Source organism: Athene cunicularia (genome assembly GCF_003259725.1).
Source record: "Athene cunicularia isolate RWA chromosome 23 unlocalized genomic scaffold, athCun1 chr23_part2, whole genome shotgun sequence".
In the NCBI taxonomy this organism is placed as follows: domain Eukaryota; kingdom Metazoa; phylum Chordata; class Aves; order Strigiformes; family Strigidae; genus Athene; species Athene cunicularia.
This window is the reverse complement of record NW_020799131.1, coordinates 87908-107297: the sequence shown is the minus strand read 5'-3', so window position 1 is coordinate 107297 and position 19390 is coordinate 87908. Positions and strand designations below refer to the sequence as shown.

Genomic DNA, 19390 nt, shown 5'->3' with positions numbered 1-19390 from the left:
ACTCTGAAACTCAAATTGTAATTCTCACCACGGTGTAGGTCTTTACCTCTCGCACGATATGCAGTAGTCTGATTTCAGTCCATAATGACAGAACCGTAAGTCACTATGTTTGGCCCTGCTGCAACCAAGGACATAACTTGACCTGGCAGTGACACCACCACTGTCCCAGCTCATGACAAACCCTGTGTAAAGGTCAGGCCACTAAAACACGGAGGTGTGTGGGCCCAACAGGAAAGCAACCCTGTCTGTAATGAACATTGGCGAGGGACTGAACATGCATTGGGTTTTTTCTCTTTCCTCCCTACATGATCATTCTGCTTCTTGGGTTTTCCTGCCATTGGTTACCTTGCAATTTATCAGACTGCTTAAAAACAAACTCAGAATAATCCTTTGTAAAACACCACCAGTTACCTTTGCTTAGAACAATTGCTACAGGCTATCACAGACACAAAATTAGGCTTTCAAACCAGAACTGATTATACTCTGCAAATATGATGGCCCAGGAATGGTCTCCAGCACAGGAACTCACTCAATTGCAGATTTTTTGATGCCAGGAAGGCATGACAAAGGGAAGTCTCTTTTTATACTTGTCCTTGTTCTTCAGTTCTTTTCCTAAACATTTATTTAGGGATGGGCTCAAGGGATCTTTGCTGTGGAGGAGTGAATGGCTTCATAAGGCAACAGGGTGCTCATTATCAAACTCATTTTTAAAAAAAGAAAAGAGAAAATCCAGGATCACTGGAAAACAGTGCCCTAGCCACTATCTCCCAAAATTAACTCTAAGAAGACTGATCAATACTTTATCCTGAACAGGAAAATAAGAAAAAGCCCTGAACAGATAGGGAATGTCAAGGGTGCCAGAATGACTAGTATAATCCCATTATAGAGTTATCCAGAGCAAGCAGTTTGCTCAATATTTGAGAGATAACAGGATTAACTTCATGTTCAACATCATTTCAGTCTAATAACTGCAGAATCACTCCTAAGGCCCTAATGTCATTGATTCAACAGGGGATTCCCATCAACCCCCCACCAGGGGGCTCGGGGCCGGTGTCGGTGGGTGCCAGCACCCGCCGGGCCCCCCGGGAAGGGCAAACTCGGTCCCATGCACGGCCCCGGGGCAGGGAGAGGGATTTGCCGCCTTGCAGTGCAGGCCCGTGGTCAGCGGCTCCCTGGAGAGGTGCCGCTCAGATCTCAGCACCGATTTGACGTGGTTTTTGCACAATTTGCCTCCATTTCCATCTCTAGATTTCTCCAGCCTCCACGCTGGACCTCCCAGGTTAGCAGCAGTGACCCGAGATGAAAGCAGCTTTCCAGGCCAAAACGGAAAATACTGACCAAAGGACCGAGATGCTGCAAGGAAATCGTACAGCTGAGTTACCCCAGTGTGCAAAGCTTCATCTTACACAGCCTTAAGATAAGCTCTGATCAGCACCAGGATCCATTGCAGATCCGGGATCTGCAAAGCCCAGCTCAGGTACAGAACAGCCCGAGCACCAACAGACTACACAGATCTCTAAGTGGAATTTAGTAACTCCTATAAATACTGTTTTTCACGTACAAAGAAGTAAACATTTATCATAACCCAGCGACTGAGTCCTTCAGAAATCTTAAAATCTGTGCTTCACAAAGCAAGACAAAACCAGGCTGGGTTGAAGAGCAATATTCTTCCTGAGTCGTGGTTATCGCTTGTCCCATCGTAGCTGGATTGGTCCAATCTAAAAAACCCACACCAGATCTCTGGTTTCTTGTTGCACCGAAGTGTTTTAGGAGACAAAAAGACACCTTCAGAAATCAGAGCCGGGCTCCTTTTCAAGACAAATGAGAAAGAAATAGATAAAGCAGTGACGTCAGCAGTGACAACATACAACTGTTAGCAGCCCGACTGCAGATCAGCACCAGCCCTGCAGCCCAGCGGGGCCTGAGAGGCAGCTTTGTTAAGCCACAGCTCAGCTAACACTATTTACAACTCACAAGGGCAGCAACATTAATGAGAACATTCAGTATTTTGTTTTTCAACGGCCAGGTTTGCCGTTCAGCCTGGACACATTGCTGCTGCGTGGACTAAGAAAAACAGCAATAACAAAAATCACTTCATTTACCCACTTACCTCTGGTTCCAGGCAGGCTCCTCTTCTACCCACAACCCCAATAAAACTAGCTAGTAAAATCCTTTGACAGAATTTACAGGCAGCCATGTTCCAGAAAACAAGGTGAATTTAAGGTCCAACAAGTTGAGAATGAAAACTAGAAACTCAAAATCCGACCCTTCTGCTCCATGCCCTACTTACTGAACCACAAGAACTCCACGCTCACTATTTTACAGTGAATCAGCCTGAATTATCCGGAAGATTGATTATATGTCCTACAAGGTCTTATCTCTTAATACAAGGAACAAGATCATTCAATTCAATCATGAAGCACTTCAGCAGATACATTTTTTCACTCAGCATCAGCCTTTGCTACTATCTTGCCCCAGCCAGCCTGGAGGCCAAAGCATCTTATTCCTAGCACATCCTCAGCTTAGCCACTAAACCACAAAACCAGCAAAATTAACCTCCGCTTTCCTCCCGGCAGAGCTCTCTGTAGAAACTGCATGGCCATTTACTTCAACAGCTTTAAAAGTCACTTGAAATGGGGTACCACGGAATTACAAGGTCTCTGGCAGGTCAGCAAATAATCTCTGTAAAACACTTGGCTTGTAGATCAGGAGGGAAAGGCAGCAAGAGTTCAGACACCTACTCAAATCACAAGGGGCTTGTTCGCGGGGGAATTTTTGGGTATTTATTTTCTTAAATGCCACACCAGTTAGTAGTTGGATAGCTGATCTGAATCACTTGCAAATACAGCAAGCAGCCCTGGCATCGCATTAACTGCCCCAAGCACCCTGACACCACTCAGCGCGTTAATTACAGTAAGAACGAGAAAGTTCATCACAAATTTAAGAACAAAAGGCTGTCAGGATAACGTCCCAAAGTACTTTGCTAACTTACAAACTGCACTCAACTAGGTAAGCAAATGTCATGTACAGCACCTTGTTTAAAAGTCAAACGGTCTCCACTGAGATCAGTTCAGCCCTCTGGTAAATCTGACTAAGGAACAGTAGGATTTTTGCTTTCCTGCATGCTTGCAAATTAGCACACATCAACTGTAATTAAATGTTTAATCTCAGGCACTTTGACCACTTTGGCTTGTCTATTGTATTGCACAAAGCAGTTATATTGCTGTATACATAATATACAGGATCTCATAAGGGAATTGCATCTTCTGTGTCTTCCTGGAAGAAAAACCTGTTCTTTTGTTCTGGAACAGACATTATAAAGAGATTTCCACTGGCTAGTTAACATTAACTGTTCTCCAGCAGACTTCGGAGCTCTGTGACAGTGAAGCACTCTTAACGCTGCAATGCTGTCTGACTGCAGATCAAACCCAGAAAACAACAAATGCCATCTCCAGCAGCCTAGTTTAAACCAAGAACCAAATCGTCAAAACACTTCAGTTTAACATAAAAGTGCACATTTGACAAGTTTTCCCTAAATGCTGCTGAATGGTTAAATGTCTGTCCTGGCAGCAGCCTCAAAGCAGCTGATTTCCAGTTGAAACTTAGTCATCAAAAGGGGATTCCCACCCAGCCAGTCCCCAGCACGGGCAGCAAGATGAGGAACCCTGGAATCAGAGACTGGCCTTTCATCCAGGTTCTTCAGCAAATGCAAAGCGCCCTCCACCCTACCCTTTCCCATCCTGCCCCTACTTGGACCCTTCCCTTTTTGAAGCGTTACCCAAAGTACCAGAATGACTGTCCCAGAGACCTAAACCCTTGTTAGGTTTCTGAGGAACAGAAGACATTGAGAGCAGGACGTATTTCCTCCTCAACCCTGACACCCTGTGGCAGTCACCATCAGATCAGAGGGAGGTTCAGGTGGAGACCTCCTTCCCACGCTGGCAGCCGTGGCCCCCTTGCAAGGTCCTTATCTCTGCCACCAATCTCTGATCCACTCCAGAGGCACACGATGGGAACTCATACTCATGGTCTCTCTCCTCAGGTTCAAACTAACAACCTACAAGCAAAACATTTTACATCCTAGCAGCCACTCCCTCCGCTTTCACTGCTGCTAAACACAAAAGGATTTATAAAGAAAGGAATAGCAAGAAGTCAATAGGTGAGACACCTCTGAAGCACAAAAACTGGTTTTCCTGAGCAGGTTTTGTTTTCTCCTAACAGACTTTGCGCAGTCGTAGTCTTCTGCTTTTTTCTACGTGCACATGGTGCCTACCCAGAGGAGCTGCTGAGTTTGGTGGCCCTTGGTAAAGAGCAGCAGCACGGGGCCCTGGCAAGAGGGATCTCACCCACGTTCCACACATCTGCCAGCAGCCATATGAAAACAAAATGTTATTTTCAGATACCGCGGCTGATTGAAGTCAGTGACTAAAGCATCTTTGGGACAGGTCATGGTCACTGCACCTTTACCACTGCAGCCATCTCCCTTCTGAGCATTAGTTTTTTGAAAGGCAGCGATGCCAGAACCTGCTGGGACAATCTAGCCCTGGAACCGCTTGATAGGTCTTTTTGACCTCAAGCTTCCTTTCAGACAGCAGGGCTGCTAGGAAGTTGGCAGCAATGGATGTATACTAAAAGGTATTGCTTCTACAGACATGCTTTCAACCAGAAGTGATCCAAAAATCCATTCCCTATGCACATGCAATGATCATGCCCTCATTTCCATAATGGTTTTGAACCTCTGAGCATCTGAAGGTATCGCTCTCATTTTTAGGGATAAAAATGGGAATTGGGTAGCCAGCCACAAATCTTGCTGGGAACAAGTAGCAGAACTGGTGGCATAAGAAGCAAGTACTCACATTTCTAGCCGTTTCCTCTGCTCAGACTATATTTGGTGTCCAAGTCTCCAAAAGCAGCAGATTCATATCACACTGGTTTCCTTATGAGGCATGTAGCCCAGAAGTCAGCAAAGATGCTAAAACAAATTGCTTCTTTGTTTGCACAAAGGTTGAGGACTCAAAGAATATTTCCTATTTTTAGAAGAAAAAGAATTGGAAAAAAGTGGCACAGCAGGAGATAAAGGAGATGGAAGTCAAAGGGGATGAAAGTCAGCCCTGAATAAAGAAATCACTGCAGAAGATTCTTAAAACACCCACAAACTTAGTATTTCAAGTGCTATTCTAAAAAAGCAGCTTTGGGTAAGGGCTTGTGTGTTCAAAAGCTACTTCACTAATTTCCCAAAATGCTTCAACAATTGTCCCACAGAGATTTAGACCTTTTAGGGAAGTGACTAAAAGGTTCATATCCCAAAACCTTGCAGAAGAAGCACGTAGCCACAAGAAGAAACTGTAAACAGATCACTGAAGTACAGGAGGTCAAAGGACCCAAGAGCAAACACTTCTCTTGAAGAAAGGCATTGCCATGCTCCCTCCAGAGTTATTCACGAATTATTAGCTCAAACATTACTGGGCAAGTGAACTGCAGGCCCGCTTCCACGTCAGGTCTATCCAACACCACAGCAGAGCTTTCAAGGAACCACAAACACAAGGTGAAACTTGCCCAGCCCAGCCCAAAGCTCCCACTTCTTCAATATTTTGCTTTTTTAAGATCTCGCAGACTTACAGGCAGATGAAATGCTAGATAAGACAATCCTTTGACTAAGAGGCTCAAACCCAGATCGTATCATGCTAAGATAAGGCAGTGGTCTTTGGGAGGGGGTCTGGGCAGCCACAGCGTGGGCAGCAGATGGAACAGCGGAAACAGGCTCCGAAAATAGAGTGTGATCCTGCACCCGCACGGCAGGAAGGATCTGAAGAGGGGAAAGGTATTCCCGTGACACTTCCCTTCAGCAGATCACTTGTGTAGGTGGGACCTTGGAAAGCAGGGAAACTCGGCCCGACAACGCGTGTATATTTAGATTTCATTTATTCCTCTCGCTAACCTCCGTCCTCCCACCCGCCTCACAGCTCTGCTGACGACTCAGGGGCAGCACTCTCCCTCCAGCACAGACTATGTAGGGCTGTGCCCCGGCCTCACACCGAGGCACAATCCATCGCCGCCACCTCTCAGCTCCTACACAGAACCTTGCAGCTTCCCACCGCTTCAAAACTTCTTCCGTCTCCAGGAGGTTTCAGCTGAGGGCTCAGGCTGACAAGCTGCTGCGATATGTAGCAGTTTATGCATTGGCTAAGCCAATACCAGTCACACAGGCACAGCCTACAGCAAAGTAATTCAGTTTTGCTTAAGTCCAGCATTAGAGTGAAAAATGAAACCATCTGATGCCCTACAACACACACACATCCAAATTACTGCAGATAACTGACATGTGGTTACTTAAACTACAGTCACTTGCTCAGGGCTGTCTCCCAAGGCTTGCAAGAAGTTTCTGTATATTCTTCTCTATACTTGAAAAACAACACAAGGTAGGGTTGAGAGCAAATTTTAAGTTGCATACCTGTTCTAAAATAACTGTGTATAGAAACAGCTCTGACGCTTCAGCGCAGCTGCCTGGAGACCATGCTTCCACTAGTCTTCAGGGATGAGCATGAATTAAAATCTGAAGACAACAGCAAATTTCATTTTTAATTAGCCGGGGCAGCCAGCCAAGGAGGGCTCCCCCACCCATGACTAGTGAAGCCTGACAGCTAAAAAGGATTTATGCTTCACTGTGCAGTCCCAGTGGCCATTCGAAGCACACCAACTCTGAACACGTGCCAATGCAGTTAAAACAAAAGCCAGCCATGCAGTATTGTGAATGCAGTTAATATACAACCAGTTAAGGACAGCAATACATCAAAAAGCACCAGGCTTTGAAGGAACAAAGGGCACTGACTTCAGCTCAGCCCCTGCACGCAGCTCTGCCTTACCTCATCTCCAGTCTCAGTGCCGGGAACAACCCAGGAGTCCTGAGCTTAGCAGCACTTGGAGAATGAGTGTCCTTAAAAGCAAAGTAATTTTAAGGAAATAATAATGAAAGACCCATCTGCTTATTTTGCCTTTCATATGGGGCTCTTAGCTCCCAGCACTAAGAAGGCAACACATAAAGCTTCACAACCAGCTGTGTGGGGTGTCTGTGCATGCAAAGATCAAGTACAGATACTCCATCCTAAAATTGCACAGCTGAATTTGTTCAGAGGGAAAGGGGAGGTAATTTTACTTAAGTTGGCAAAATGCAAACAGAACATAAAGCCTTTAACATCCCAGGCTACCAGCGCTGCTCAAATCAGGAGTCAAAGCTCTCAGTAACCTCAACAGGCTCCAATCCCATATCTCACTGATCTACCTCAAAAATGGAGTTCAGCTGCATGTAAAAAGGGACAAAAAGCTTTGTGATACAAACACAGCTGGCTGCTGGCAGTCCCGGCAGAGGCCGAGTCCTGGTGAATAAGCAGAGCTCAGTGTTGCTCAAAGCCATCCTATTAATACAGGCTGGAGAGATGGAAAAACTCGCCCTGCTGCTGTCTGTGCTTTGTCCTGGGGTTGAGCAGGGAGCTGTCATCTCCACAGCCATTGCTTCAACATCAGCTGCCAGAGCCACACTCCCTTTACCCATCCTCCTCCTCCAAAAGTCATCATTTGGGATTAGTTTGCCACGAGCAAACCATAAGGGAAAGCAATCACCACAAATTAAACGTGCACCTTGCAGGCTAACAATTAGAGGGCACAGAGGCAATTTTTGCCACCAGGATTATAAGCACGACATGTTTTTATGCATGTGTTCTTGGCTTGTAGCTGTTCCAACCTGGCCACTGGACTCCAACAGACCAGCTTTGTATGAAGCCAAAAACTGGCCTTCAGTAGACATGCCCGGTACATCTGCCACGCCAAGCACACCGCACTGCTGACAAATACATCCATTCTCAAATTTTAAGGATGGCGTCACCTAGCTGCACAGGAATAATCTAGAAATAACATTACGGCCACAGAGCTGCACTTCATCACAAGTTAGAAGTCACCTACTGCAACATCACAGCCCACAAGATGCAAGGTCAATATGCTTAATAGAGACTGCCTTCCTACGGGGCAGGCAAGAGCCTTCATGCAAATCTCATTTCAACAGGAGGGAAAAAATGGCCATTTAAATCATGTCTTCCATAGCCATTTTAGGCAAACAGATGGAAAAGCTATTCAAGGCAATCTCTAAGCCAAAAATCTATGAGTTTTAGTTGCAATCATACCCTTGCATCAGTTAAACCTAACAGCGAGGAGTCTGCTTGCCTCAGGGCAAGTACTACACAGTGCCTAAAGCAAGAACTTTAAAGCCACATTTTGCTTAATAAAAAAACCCTGTATCTTCTGCAAGACAGAGCAGCCTAAAGGAATAAATGCAGAAAGTGAAGTCAGGAGCTACCATGAGCTGATCCTTCTTTATGGCTTGCCATGTGCCTTGCTCAAATCGCATACCAGCTCAATGCTTCTAGCCTCTTACCTATTAAGAAAGGGGATGTTATTTGTTTTCAAGAGCTTAGGGTAGCTAATAGACTTGTATTCCAGATTTCACGGATGGGAGATTTCAAAAAAGAACTTCCAGACGTGCGACACAGCTTTAATCAGGTCTGGTCCACACCACTAGTGCAGTACAGTTGCAACTGATGCATCTGCCAAACCAGCTTATTTTCTAATCACCTTCTACATTTGAATCAAAGACACAAAGTTTAAAGAAATATGGTTCTTTATGATGCTTAACCAAGGAGGAAAGAACAAGTCCACAACCTGTGGTAAGATATCCAAGAGTGTACTCACCAGTGTTCTCTTCCATTCCTCTTGCACACTAGCTTTCTGAGCAATTCCTACAAAAACAGGAAACAAAATTGACACACAAATTAAAATTCCAAGCATGACCAAGGCTCAGGTTTAGTTTCACTTCTCTGTCAGCTCTGCTGAGTCGACACAGAACCAGCATGGAGGGAACCTACAGCAGAAATCCTGCCCTTAGCAAACTAGGAACCAGAGTGTGTGGCAACTTCACCCCTCTTTGAAGATATCAGTAGCCTCTAATCACACACGTGCTGTGTTGAAAAGAAAAAGGGAAACAAAATTAAGGTGTAATAATTACAAAGCATCAAATGTTTGTTCCCAGGGAAAACGTCCCACATCTGCCTCTTCAAGAAAGCATGTGCCTGCTGTAAAAGGAAACAGCTAATGCTTATCTAGCAAAGGCAGAAGAGCACAGGAAGTATTTCAGAAGTCACACAACATCAAGACAGTTCTGAACATAACAGGGGAAAAAAGACAAAAAGGAGGAACTGGGATTTTGGTAGCAAACCCGGCATTTCAGAACTTTCTTCAGAGAAAAGAAGCGCAAGAGGAACTAAGTTTGGGGAAATCAGAAGCATCTTGATTCTGATATATTACATAGCACAGTAAAAACATGCTCAGCATTTTAGAAAAAGGGTGCTCCTGTCCTGAGGAGCTTGCAGTTGAAACTAAGACAACCACAGTAGGAAATGTCAACAGGCACAGCATGGGGTGATTGGGAAAGAGCTACCAAACAAGCTTGTTTCCAGCACTGAGAAGCCAAAGCTAGCTTTTATGTGTAGCCCATTTCAGCCTAACCCTTCACCACTGTCTAGGCCAGCCACCTTACCTCCCAACAAAGCCCAGTTTTCTTGGCTGTAAAGCAACATCACATCAAAAGGATCGGCTCCATCTGATAATTTGCTGATTTTACAGCACGTGCTCAGTTTGCACGAAAGCATTGGAGCATCACAGGGCCGCCGTGGCAGAGGAGATAACCCTACTGTACCAGCACTGGAAGTGTGCCTGAACAAGCTATCGCCAGCAGGGCTTTAAGCTTTGCTTTGCTGAACTGTGTGGGTGAAACACTTCTTTTGATCAGACAACCATGCTCCAGGCTACTTCTCTCTGTTGCAGCTAGAATACCATTGCAGCAATATTCTTAGATGGGGAGAACACCTCGACAAAGCCATTAAACTCTCAGAACATCGTGGGCAATCCCAACATTTAAACAGTTTAGCAAAGAGAAGCTCTAGCTGTGCAGACTTCTGGGCAGCAAGTCAGTCAGTTGCCCAAGAACATCAGATGTTCTTCATTTCAGAGGCAGATTACCATGGGGTTACTTGGGAAATACCCTCAGAATGCTTCCAGTTTAATCCATTAACACTGTTAAAATACAGCTAACTTCCACATGCATTTTGGATGCATGATTTGGTGCATCCATTTGACGTGCCTAAAGGCTGCATCAAGGACACCATTTGCAAAAACTAGAGCGAATGCTCACCACTGAAGGCAGAAGAGCCGTCGTGATTTTTACAAGTATCTTTATCAAGTCAGCATCTTCACACAAACCCAAACCCCCAGTTAGTAGCAACTCTACTGTACAGGGCGTTTGCAAGTAAGGTCTCCCTGTCTGCCCTTTCCTTCTGGGAAGGAAAAGCAAAAGAGATACAAAAGCAGACACCTCAAAACCTACTTGAACCTCAGCGTAGATGACAGCAACCCTCCCACTCCCCCGGAGCCACCAGGGAGTTCAGTTTAATTTGCCTTTCAAGGGCATTCCTGCACAGGCTGCGCTGAGCTTTGCATATTACAAGGGGCACATTTGTGCCTGGAATACTAATCCTGGCAGCCCATCGCTGCTGGACACTCACTGTACACACCAAGGACATCTGTCATCGCCTGACAGCACGGCTGGAAGCACCGCAGCCTGCGTGGGGAGGGATCCTTCTGAGCAAAACACGAAATCCACAATCATCTAATTATTCAGAGAACAAGCATAAAAGGCACGTTGGAAGAAAAAAAAAAAAGAATGATGCCAGGTTAGAGCAAGAGGGAGCAAAGTCAGGACTCACAGCATTTCCACAAGGCTGCCAAAGCAGGAGCGCATGTCTCTGCCTGCACTAAGAAACAGGCACTTTCTCACCAAAGCAATGGATTAAGTAGTGCAGCTCCTGCTGCCAGCATTAAGTAGGACTGGCTAATTAGGAAGCTGTATTCTGCAACGGACAGTTTGAGATAACCTGCCCCACAGAACAGAAAATTCCTTTTATCCCCTACTGTCAGATGTTTCCCAGGTACGTAAGCCAGAGAAAACTTGGATTTTGCATTTCCTTTAGCATGACACATGCTACAGCTCCTCTGAATATTCATGTCCTCAGAGTGCTCACACATTCCCCGGGCCTGACAGCTGTGTGAAATTCCTCTGGTACCAGCACAGCTCCTTTCACCGCTCGGGATACACGGCTTCGCAGCCCTGCTGCCTGCCGCTTGCTGCTGCGCAGCATCGCAGTGAGCAGAAACACGGCCTTTGTCTGGCTTGTTAGTTCAAACACTTAGGTGTTGGTTGTTTTTTTTTTTTTCCCCCCCAGCTCTTCGTACCAATCTATGAATATATTCTTGTTCCAATATATTCTTGTTCCATTGACCCGTCTCTGAACTTTCAGCAGCAAGGTGATGGCTTTTTTCCAGCTAGGCAGCTAATCCACACACAATAGAAAATGACTGCTCTGCAGCCATGCTGTAGTATTTTCTATGCTGTTTTCTACCATTTCTTCAGTCTTAACACGCTCTCTGCTGAAGCAGGAATTTCATCTGTCCCAGCTTTGCCCATGTGCTCAGCCCCGCATCCTCCTGAGGGTGCGGTCCCACAGCAAAGCAACCCGACCAAAGTCCGGCCTCTGGACGTCCTGCCATGCCTTCCCACCCTTCCTCACACCAGCACCCATCCAGCGGCCCAGGGAGCACTCAAAGCTGACCCAGATGCAAACCCAACACTTTGAGGAGCCCACAGAGGGTTGGGAAGGATGGAGGACGGGACCTCAACAGCCCCAGCTCCAAACACCAAGTCACCGCGAAGCTGCTCACTAAGGTGCCACTGTTTTTCTTCCCAGCCCCAGGCAATCCACATAGTTCAGCTACCAGCTTTACTGATTACCAGTTTACCCACTTTCTCATGGTCTCATTTTCAGCAACCCTTACCCAGACCTCTTGAACATTACGCTTTCAGCTTCCTCCACACTGAAGCTCATTAGCTGTACCACTGTCCCCACAGGCGTTTCTGATACAGGGCTGCTCATCTCCTCCAGTAAGGCTGAACAGATTCCTTCAAAAGACTACAGGATCATTCCAAAAGTCCAACTAAAAAACAAGCCAATGTTGGTTGTTTTTCCCAACTAAACTAGAAAACTGACAACTCTTCCAAACAGAAGTGGCACATTACTTCTCTATAGCGTCTGCTAACAGGCTTGCCTTAGGCATGGAAAGCCAGTTTCCATGCTGGCTCAGCTCTAAATCACCATTCCAGAGAGGGACACGACAGCAGCTGGGCAGCTACCACAGGGCTCTTACTGTAATGAGACACAAAACCGGAGGCTATCTTGGAAAAAAAGCATGTGGGGGAGAGAAAGGATGTTCTTATAACAGTCTTGAACTATATCCATCAGTTGGAGGGAGAGGGAAAGGGAAGTGTTAACAAACACCCAACAGCCCGAGGAACAAGGTCCTGCATTAATACAGTCCATTACTGAGCGCTCAAGTGACATATCCATGAAATGAAACCAAGCTCACTTGACAACCTCCTAGAAGATATTTTATTGTGACCTAATATGGTGCTAGCAACCATCAATAAACAAATATAATATTATAATTCATTATGCTAGTTCAGTCCTTTGCGTTACACCATTTAAAAAATGATATTACTACAGCAGCACCCAGAAGCCCAAATTCTGAGCAGGTCCCCGCTGCTCAGATGACAGATGAGCCTAGTGAGGGGCTGCTCCCGCCTGCAAGAGCTCACAATTATAACAAGAAAAAGTGAAGAGCAAGAATAAGGCTAGCTAGGAGACTGAGGCCAGGCACTGAGCAGCCTGTTCTTCATCACACAGCTTATCCGGGGAGTTTTCATCTGGCTTGCCAACCTTCACTCAAGTGGTTGAACCAAGCCATCAGGATTCTTCTCAGTGCATCAAATCCAGCTGCAGACATTTCGGAAAGGCTAAACTCACAGCAAAAACCTCCCAACTGCCCCACCAGAGCTGGTTGTTCACCCCTTTTGATAAATGCAATTAAAAAAAAAAATTCAACATTTTATTCTTTCACCAATCAATTACTCATTCCAGGAAGACAGATGAGCGGATTTTTGCAAAGCTGAGATAAGTCCACCTAATGCTATGGGTATGCTGTCCATGAAGTCCCCAGGGGAAGTGCTAAAGTAACTCAATTTTTCTGCCAGTCGTAAGATTAAGAGCATGGTAAACAATATTAAAATTCTGTTCTACAAAGCAGAAGAGCGCAACAGCCCAGAACAGTTCTCCCAAGGGGCAGCTTATAGCATGGGTGCACAGACAAGAGTTTAAATATCGCAAGGGAAATTCTTAAAAAACTTAAACAGATCAACCATGCCAAATGCACTACTATAAATTAGAAGACAAGGAGTGAAGGTAAAGTTAACCTCTTGTTGGACCGAGGAGTACAGAGGGTAAGAGATGCACAAGCCCCTCTTTAGGTCAGAAACCAAAAAGCTTGTCTGGCTTTCTGACTTCATCTAATAACAAATCAACTCCACCTAAAAACCTTGGTTTGCTCATGTCCTTCAGTTATCATGGTATGAACATGATCCGCTACAAATGGGTACGCTGGTTTCAAAAGCCTCCACGTAGCCTCTGCTGACCCAGCTTGCACTGTGCTAATCACTCACAGCAATGGAGACGTCAACTCCTGTGCATCCTGGAGGTAAAACTGACTATTCCCCCTCAATAAAATGACACAGAGGAAACCAAATCGTTCTCACAACCTAATCTGTCAGCACGTCAATGAACGGGGTACACCCATAATTAACAGCCCTGCAGTTTCTCTTTCTTCTCAAGGATCCCAACACTTCAGACTGGAACACGGCTTGCATTTCTTCACTTGATGAAAAGCAATTGCTTCGAGCAGGAACGGAGCAGCTGCTCAGCACAAGGAAAAGGTTTTGTGGAAGAAGTGGGAAACAGCAGAAAAAAAAATAAATCAGAAAATAGCATAACAACTATAAATACAATTTAAATAGAATACTAGAATCACTAGGTTTGTCAAATCTAAACACTGTAGGTATTACAGCAAACGAAACCAGCGGCTTTCCGTCACAGATTTAACATTTGATAACTGGCTCCCCATGCAAACAGCAAATATTTTTCAGCAGCGTGGTAGCTGCCTGTGGGTGGCACAGTAATATAACATTACCAGAGAGAAATTGGAAAGGGAAAGGAGCTGCATCCTCTGTGGCTGCAAGATGCGGTACACGAGTGGGTTTTTTTCATCACTTGTGCAAAGTAAACCTTAAAAATACTCATTGACACGCTGTGCAGAACATTGAAGTGGGACTCCAGACCCACCTTCGCTCGCAGATCTGCTACTGACCAGCACATTGGACCCTGGACAAGGCTCTTTGTCTACCTGTTGTCTACCTGTGCCTTAGTTTCCCCCTCTTCAAGAGGGGATTAACTTTTGTAAAGCAATTCAAAACCAAATTAAAACTTGCAATACTCCATTTTCCAAACTGCTACCTTATATAGGATTCCCACAGTAGCACCTGGACACCTTACTCAGCTAACAAGCCAAGCACAGCAAATTGTTTTCATATTTCTACTTGAAACATCGTACAAAGTCTCACAAAGCCACTATAGCCTCACCCAGGTGTTTCAGTTCACTGAATGAGCCGTATTTACCAAACCTGAAACAAAAAGCCAGCACCCTATAGGAAAGCACGGCACAGATGAACGCAGCACAGCTTCTATGCCAGCTCCCAGTGACAAATGTTATTTCTATTTAGCTATCAGTGCGGTAAACACTTATAATTTGCCTCCAGACCTTTTGGCAGCTGATCAACCACTCTGAAGGTGTGGATGCAGCAAGGGGAAAAAAACTCCAGTATGAATATAGCAAACCAGCTTCCCTACTCACTGTCCTTTGAGCAGCCAGAGGGCTTGCCTCTACCAAAATTATCTTCCTGATAAAAGCAGAGGGTAAAATTAAAGCAGAATGGTTGATTCGTGCAGAGGACAGATGCTCTTGTTCTTACTATCGTGGAAGCTGACACAGGAGTAAGAGCATCCAAAGGGAGGTAGCAAGGCATAGCTATTCCTCGATCAACCTCCCAGAAGATGGAAGCCCTAAGTCACCAAGAACAAGAGACTATTTACCCTCTGGATTCCTGACAGTCAGCTAGACTGTAAAACTTTTGATTTACCTCTACTTTGAGTAGATGTGGAAGTTTTTCCCTAGAAGGCTTGACAGATGCACTCATCACCTGCAGGTTACCACACGTCTGTGTGCAGCTGGTATTTAGTGCCCCATCCCCACAAAAAACTGCGTTTCATCAGCTGTCTGCCCAACACTTAGCAATGCAGGTTTCAGCTTGGAAAAGTTTCATAAAAGACAAGACTTTAGCTTGGCTCAGCAAGAAGGATCAACACCTAACACTTGAACCACAATACTCAAAACTTCCCCCTCACCGCAGCTGCAGAACAGTTCTACTGCAGAAACCTCCTCAATAGAGGAAGATGTACATTTAACTATAACACAGAATGAACAAGACAGCCCATTTGCAGAGATCAGTGATGAGAACTAAAAGCAATCCAGGGCTAAAATTTAAAAAAAAAAGCCAGAAGACCAAGCTTGATATAATTAAAACCGGGATATTAAAGATATTCTAGACATCCAAAAAACCAAAACCCACTACTATCAACACATACAAACCCCTAAAACGTGAGAATTAATAAATTCTTATACTGAAGAACACAATTCACATGTCTTGCTATAACACAGAAGTCTGGGCACACCAAAAGAGAAGAAGGAAAAGAACTGATCTATTTGTGGTTTCCACAGAGCATCCTAGTGATCCAAGTCCCCTTTTTGCACAGCGGGACTTTTAAGAAAATGAACTGACTCCACCAGCACCTGCCTCAGCATACTGTAAGCAAAAAACAATGAATATATGAAGTGCAGAGCTCATTTGCCCAAAATCTAAGCTGCACTTTCTCCCTCTTTCCAAAAAGCATGAGATGACAAACTGAATTCTTGACCACTTAAATCCCATATTAGGAGTAACATTATTGCTGCTCAAGCCACCACAGCACCAGAGCATCCCTAGCTAGCTACAAAAATACCAGCTGAGCCTCTGCAAACCTAGGCCACAGCCCAATCTCTGCACCAGAGCAAGGTCTGTATAAATTAATTAGTGCACTAACAGGAAGCACACAGGAGATTGGGAAATGCCCAGAGTCCAATTCACCTTTCAGAGAAGGTTATACTAGCGTAAAGGGAAAGCATTCAGGAGCGTGGTCCCTATTCCTCAGACCTGTGAATATTAAGAACAAAGTCTGGAGATGCCTTTTCTTCCTAAAGGCTATAAAACCAAAACACAACATATTAAACACTGAGCATCTAAGACTTAAACTTCAAAATCAGCCTGACTGCCTTAAACCACCCTAAATGCAGGCTACAAATAAAAGGACTCCTTCTCACCCAGATATTTTCCAGCTTGTTGCATTGCCACAAAAACTCTAACCCCAGCTTTTTTATTTTAAGGGAGAAAACATAGTAGACACAGGGCTGCAGGTCTCCCTTCCAAAAGGAACTAAAGGTCAGCTTGCAGCTCCTGTGAAATCCCAGCCCCAGCAGCACCACACTTGTTTCAACTCTGGAACTGGCACGTTTCCAGCGTGTCTTTCTGCACAACTGATTTCAGTACAATAGGGCTTGTCAGAAATTAAAATTCCTTTGTGATCTGTACATACCTGCTCTCACAACAGTTTGTTCTTGTACCACACCTCACAGGACATTTCAATTTACTCAAAAAAAAAAACCCACTAACCCACCCAATCCGTACAGAACCATGGACGCAATTAGAAGTGAGAGGATTCATGACTCCAGGGTGAGGAAACTGCAGCAGCCTGAAAGCGTGGGACAGCTTGTCTGAAGCCAAGACCCAACACTGCAGAGTAAAGCAAGCACTCACATAGCAATAAATACACCTACCGACACGCTGTAAACATGAAGTTATATTTCTCCCCCCCCCAATTTTAACAAGTATTTTCCACCCTTTTTTGAATTTGTGCAGAGACCAATGAAGAATCTCACACCTCTGCCACAAAAGACTGATCAGAGATAATCACCGCATTCATTAGGTCTCAGCACTGCACACAGCACTGATTCAGCGACAAGGCTTCACTGTTTACGAGGAAGCCTACAGCTTTTGAAGTAGCAAAATCTGCTTCTACAACCCAAAGGGACCTCCCAAGAAAAAAAAACTGCATCTAATGAGCAAAATCCTTTTTAACCCGACGGATGCTAGTGAAAACACGAACTCGGTCCTCTGCTTGTAGTCACCTGCTACGACACAAAAGAACGAGTTTGTTTGGATGCATCAGCAATAAAAACCCCTCCATCCTCGACCTACCATTACAGCGTGCAGTTGAGAACCGTGGGTTGCACGTATCATCTGGGCTCTATTTAATGTGCGTCTGCATTGCTCCGTAACACGCGCCCAAAAGGCACGTAATAACGGGGTTACTTACCTCTGGCTTCTGGGGTAAAATACAAACCACCTTTGCCTTACTTTTGTGGTTTCCATTTTCGTCAAGACTTTCAATGGAAACAAAGTAGCCGAGCACACATTGCAATGCTGTGGTAATGCCCCCGTAATTATGACTCGATAGACTATTTCATTTGCAACCACTATTTCCTCACCAAAATGAGGCCACTCCGGCTCAGCCAGGGCAAAACCAGTTTGCAGTGTTTCTTTTCGCCTCTTTTTAAGAGGAGACGGGAATGAGCTTAGCCACTAATAAACCACTAAAACGAATTTGTCAGAAAGCTCACCTGAACTCAAAAAAAAAAAGCCAACAGCAGTTGAGGCAGTAGCTGAATTCGCAGTCCTGCCACATGGATCTTTCCCAAGGCACCTCGCACGTTTGTTCCCCGCCACACACCTGACCACGTCCCGGGATAAACAGACTGCAGGGTACGTGCAATCCCAAACCCCACGCTTTCACGGGTACACGTTCGAGTACATAAAACAGGAACCTCTAATCAAATTCCATACTGAAAGGCAATGCAATATTCCTACTTGAAAAAAAACATGTGAGCTACAGGAGGTCTGGGCTGTGTAGGTGTCTTTATCAACTTAAGGTATAAAGTCGAGTCAACGCTCGTTAACTGGACACAGCTCAGCTATTTAAAGTTAAATCTCTTTCTGAATGGACACTCTGAAATCACATCACTACATCTACAGGAGCCTTAAAATTCAGTCTTTTGATTCAGATTTTGCCTAACAGTAAGCAATTCAGGTAGAGTCTGTAATTCAGTGGTAGTCTTATTTTTTTTCCTTCACCGCCTCACTACAGTAATTTCTAATTACTTCTGATTAAGATATCGAATTTCCTTAAAGAAACCCTCCCCAGGCAATTTATTCTACTTGTGTTCCAAAGCTCCAGCTTTAATAAAAAGGTGCCCCAGCCATAACTAGGAAAACAGAGAAATTAATTCCCACTACTGATCTGGCAAACTCTTTATAACATCAGTACAGGCAGCGAGGCATCCCACCGTGAAAATAAACCCATAAAGTTTCTGAACAAGAACATTTCCTTTAAAAAAAAAAAAAAAATCATTTGTAGTTCTCATTGCTGTGCACAAAGTTTATGAAGCAGCAACACTGCATGAGGATCGTGCTTACTACAGCAGTCTGACCTAACATGCCCCAAGTTAATTCTAATCTCAGCAGAAAGTTGTGCCTTTCCTAACACTCATCCAAACGCTTCTGGGTAGGGATCAATACCACTGCGAATTCACACGTTCATCTTTCAGACCTGGTGGAGGTTTTTGAACTGATACACTGCCCCAAAACTACAGGACGTATATTCTTTAAAAAGGTGGTGGTGATCTCCTTAAACTCCACCAGGAACAGGAATATTTCAGCCTGCTCTCATTCTCCCCTGACACTCTCAATTTAGAGATGACCATTTCCAGCCAAAACACTTAGCTGTATTAAGAGCTCAACAAGCTATCAGGGCTTCTTTTCAGTCACAAAAGGACATTCTACCATAACAATAGTTAGAAAAACACCCAACTGAACAAGCAAATCTCACATCATGCCCTGCAGGCGGGTGAGCTGATCCTGGTGCAGGAAAGTCAACCCAGTGAAAAGTGCGCTTTGACCAACTGTGCAAAATTAAACACCAGGAATCAATTTCAACAACAACGGGCAGATCAGTGACCAAACAGGACACAGAAGGAGAAAGCATCAAGTGTCTCAAACACATTTCCAAGGCACAGAAGCTGCTAGCTGAGGAAATGCCTTCAGAGGGGCGGATTAACTGGGAGCTCTGTGAAGCTGGTGCTCTGGTCTGCGTGCCCGGCACGGCGAGGTCCCGCTTCCCAAGCAGTGAATCCCCCCCCC

At 44.9% G+C, this 19390-nt stretch overlaps 1 protein-coding gene across 5 annotated transcripts in view; it reads right to left on the bottom strand.

Moving 5' to 3' along the window:
* The window catches only part of PHACTR4 (phosphatase and actin regulator 4), a 69173-nt gene that overhangs the window by 34815 nt on the left and 14968 nt on the right, over positions 1-19390 (bottom strand). For 3 of the 5 annotated variants that reach the window (XM_026863446.1, XM_026863447.1, XM_026863448.1), the window contains one exon: positions 8740-8786. In XM_026863446.1, coding sequence (XP_026719247.1) covers positions 8740-8755 — 16 coding nt within the window. In that variant the 5' untranslated portion in view covers positions 8756-8786. Of the gene's footprint in view, positions 1-6863; positions 6935-8739; positions 8787-19390 lie in introns of all 5 variants that reach the window. The other 2 variants (XM_026863449.1, XM_026863450.1) reach the window with 1 other exon arrangement.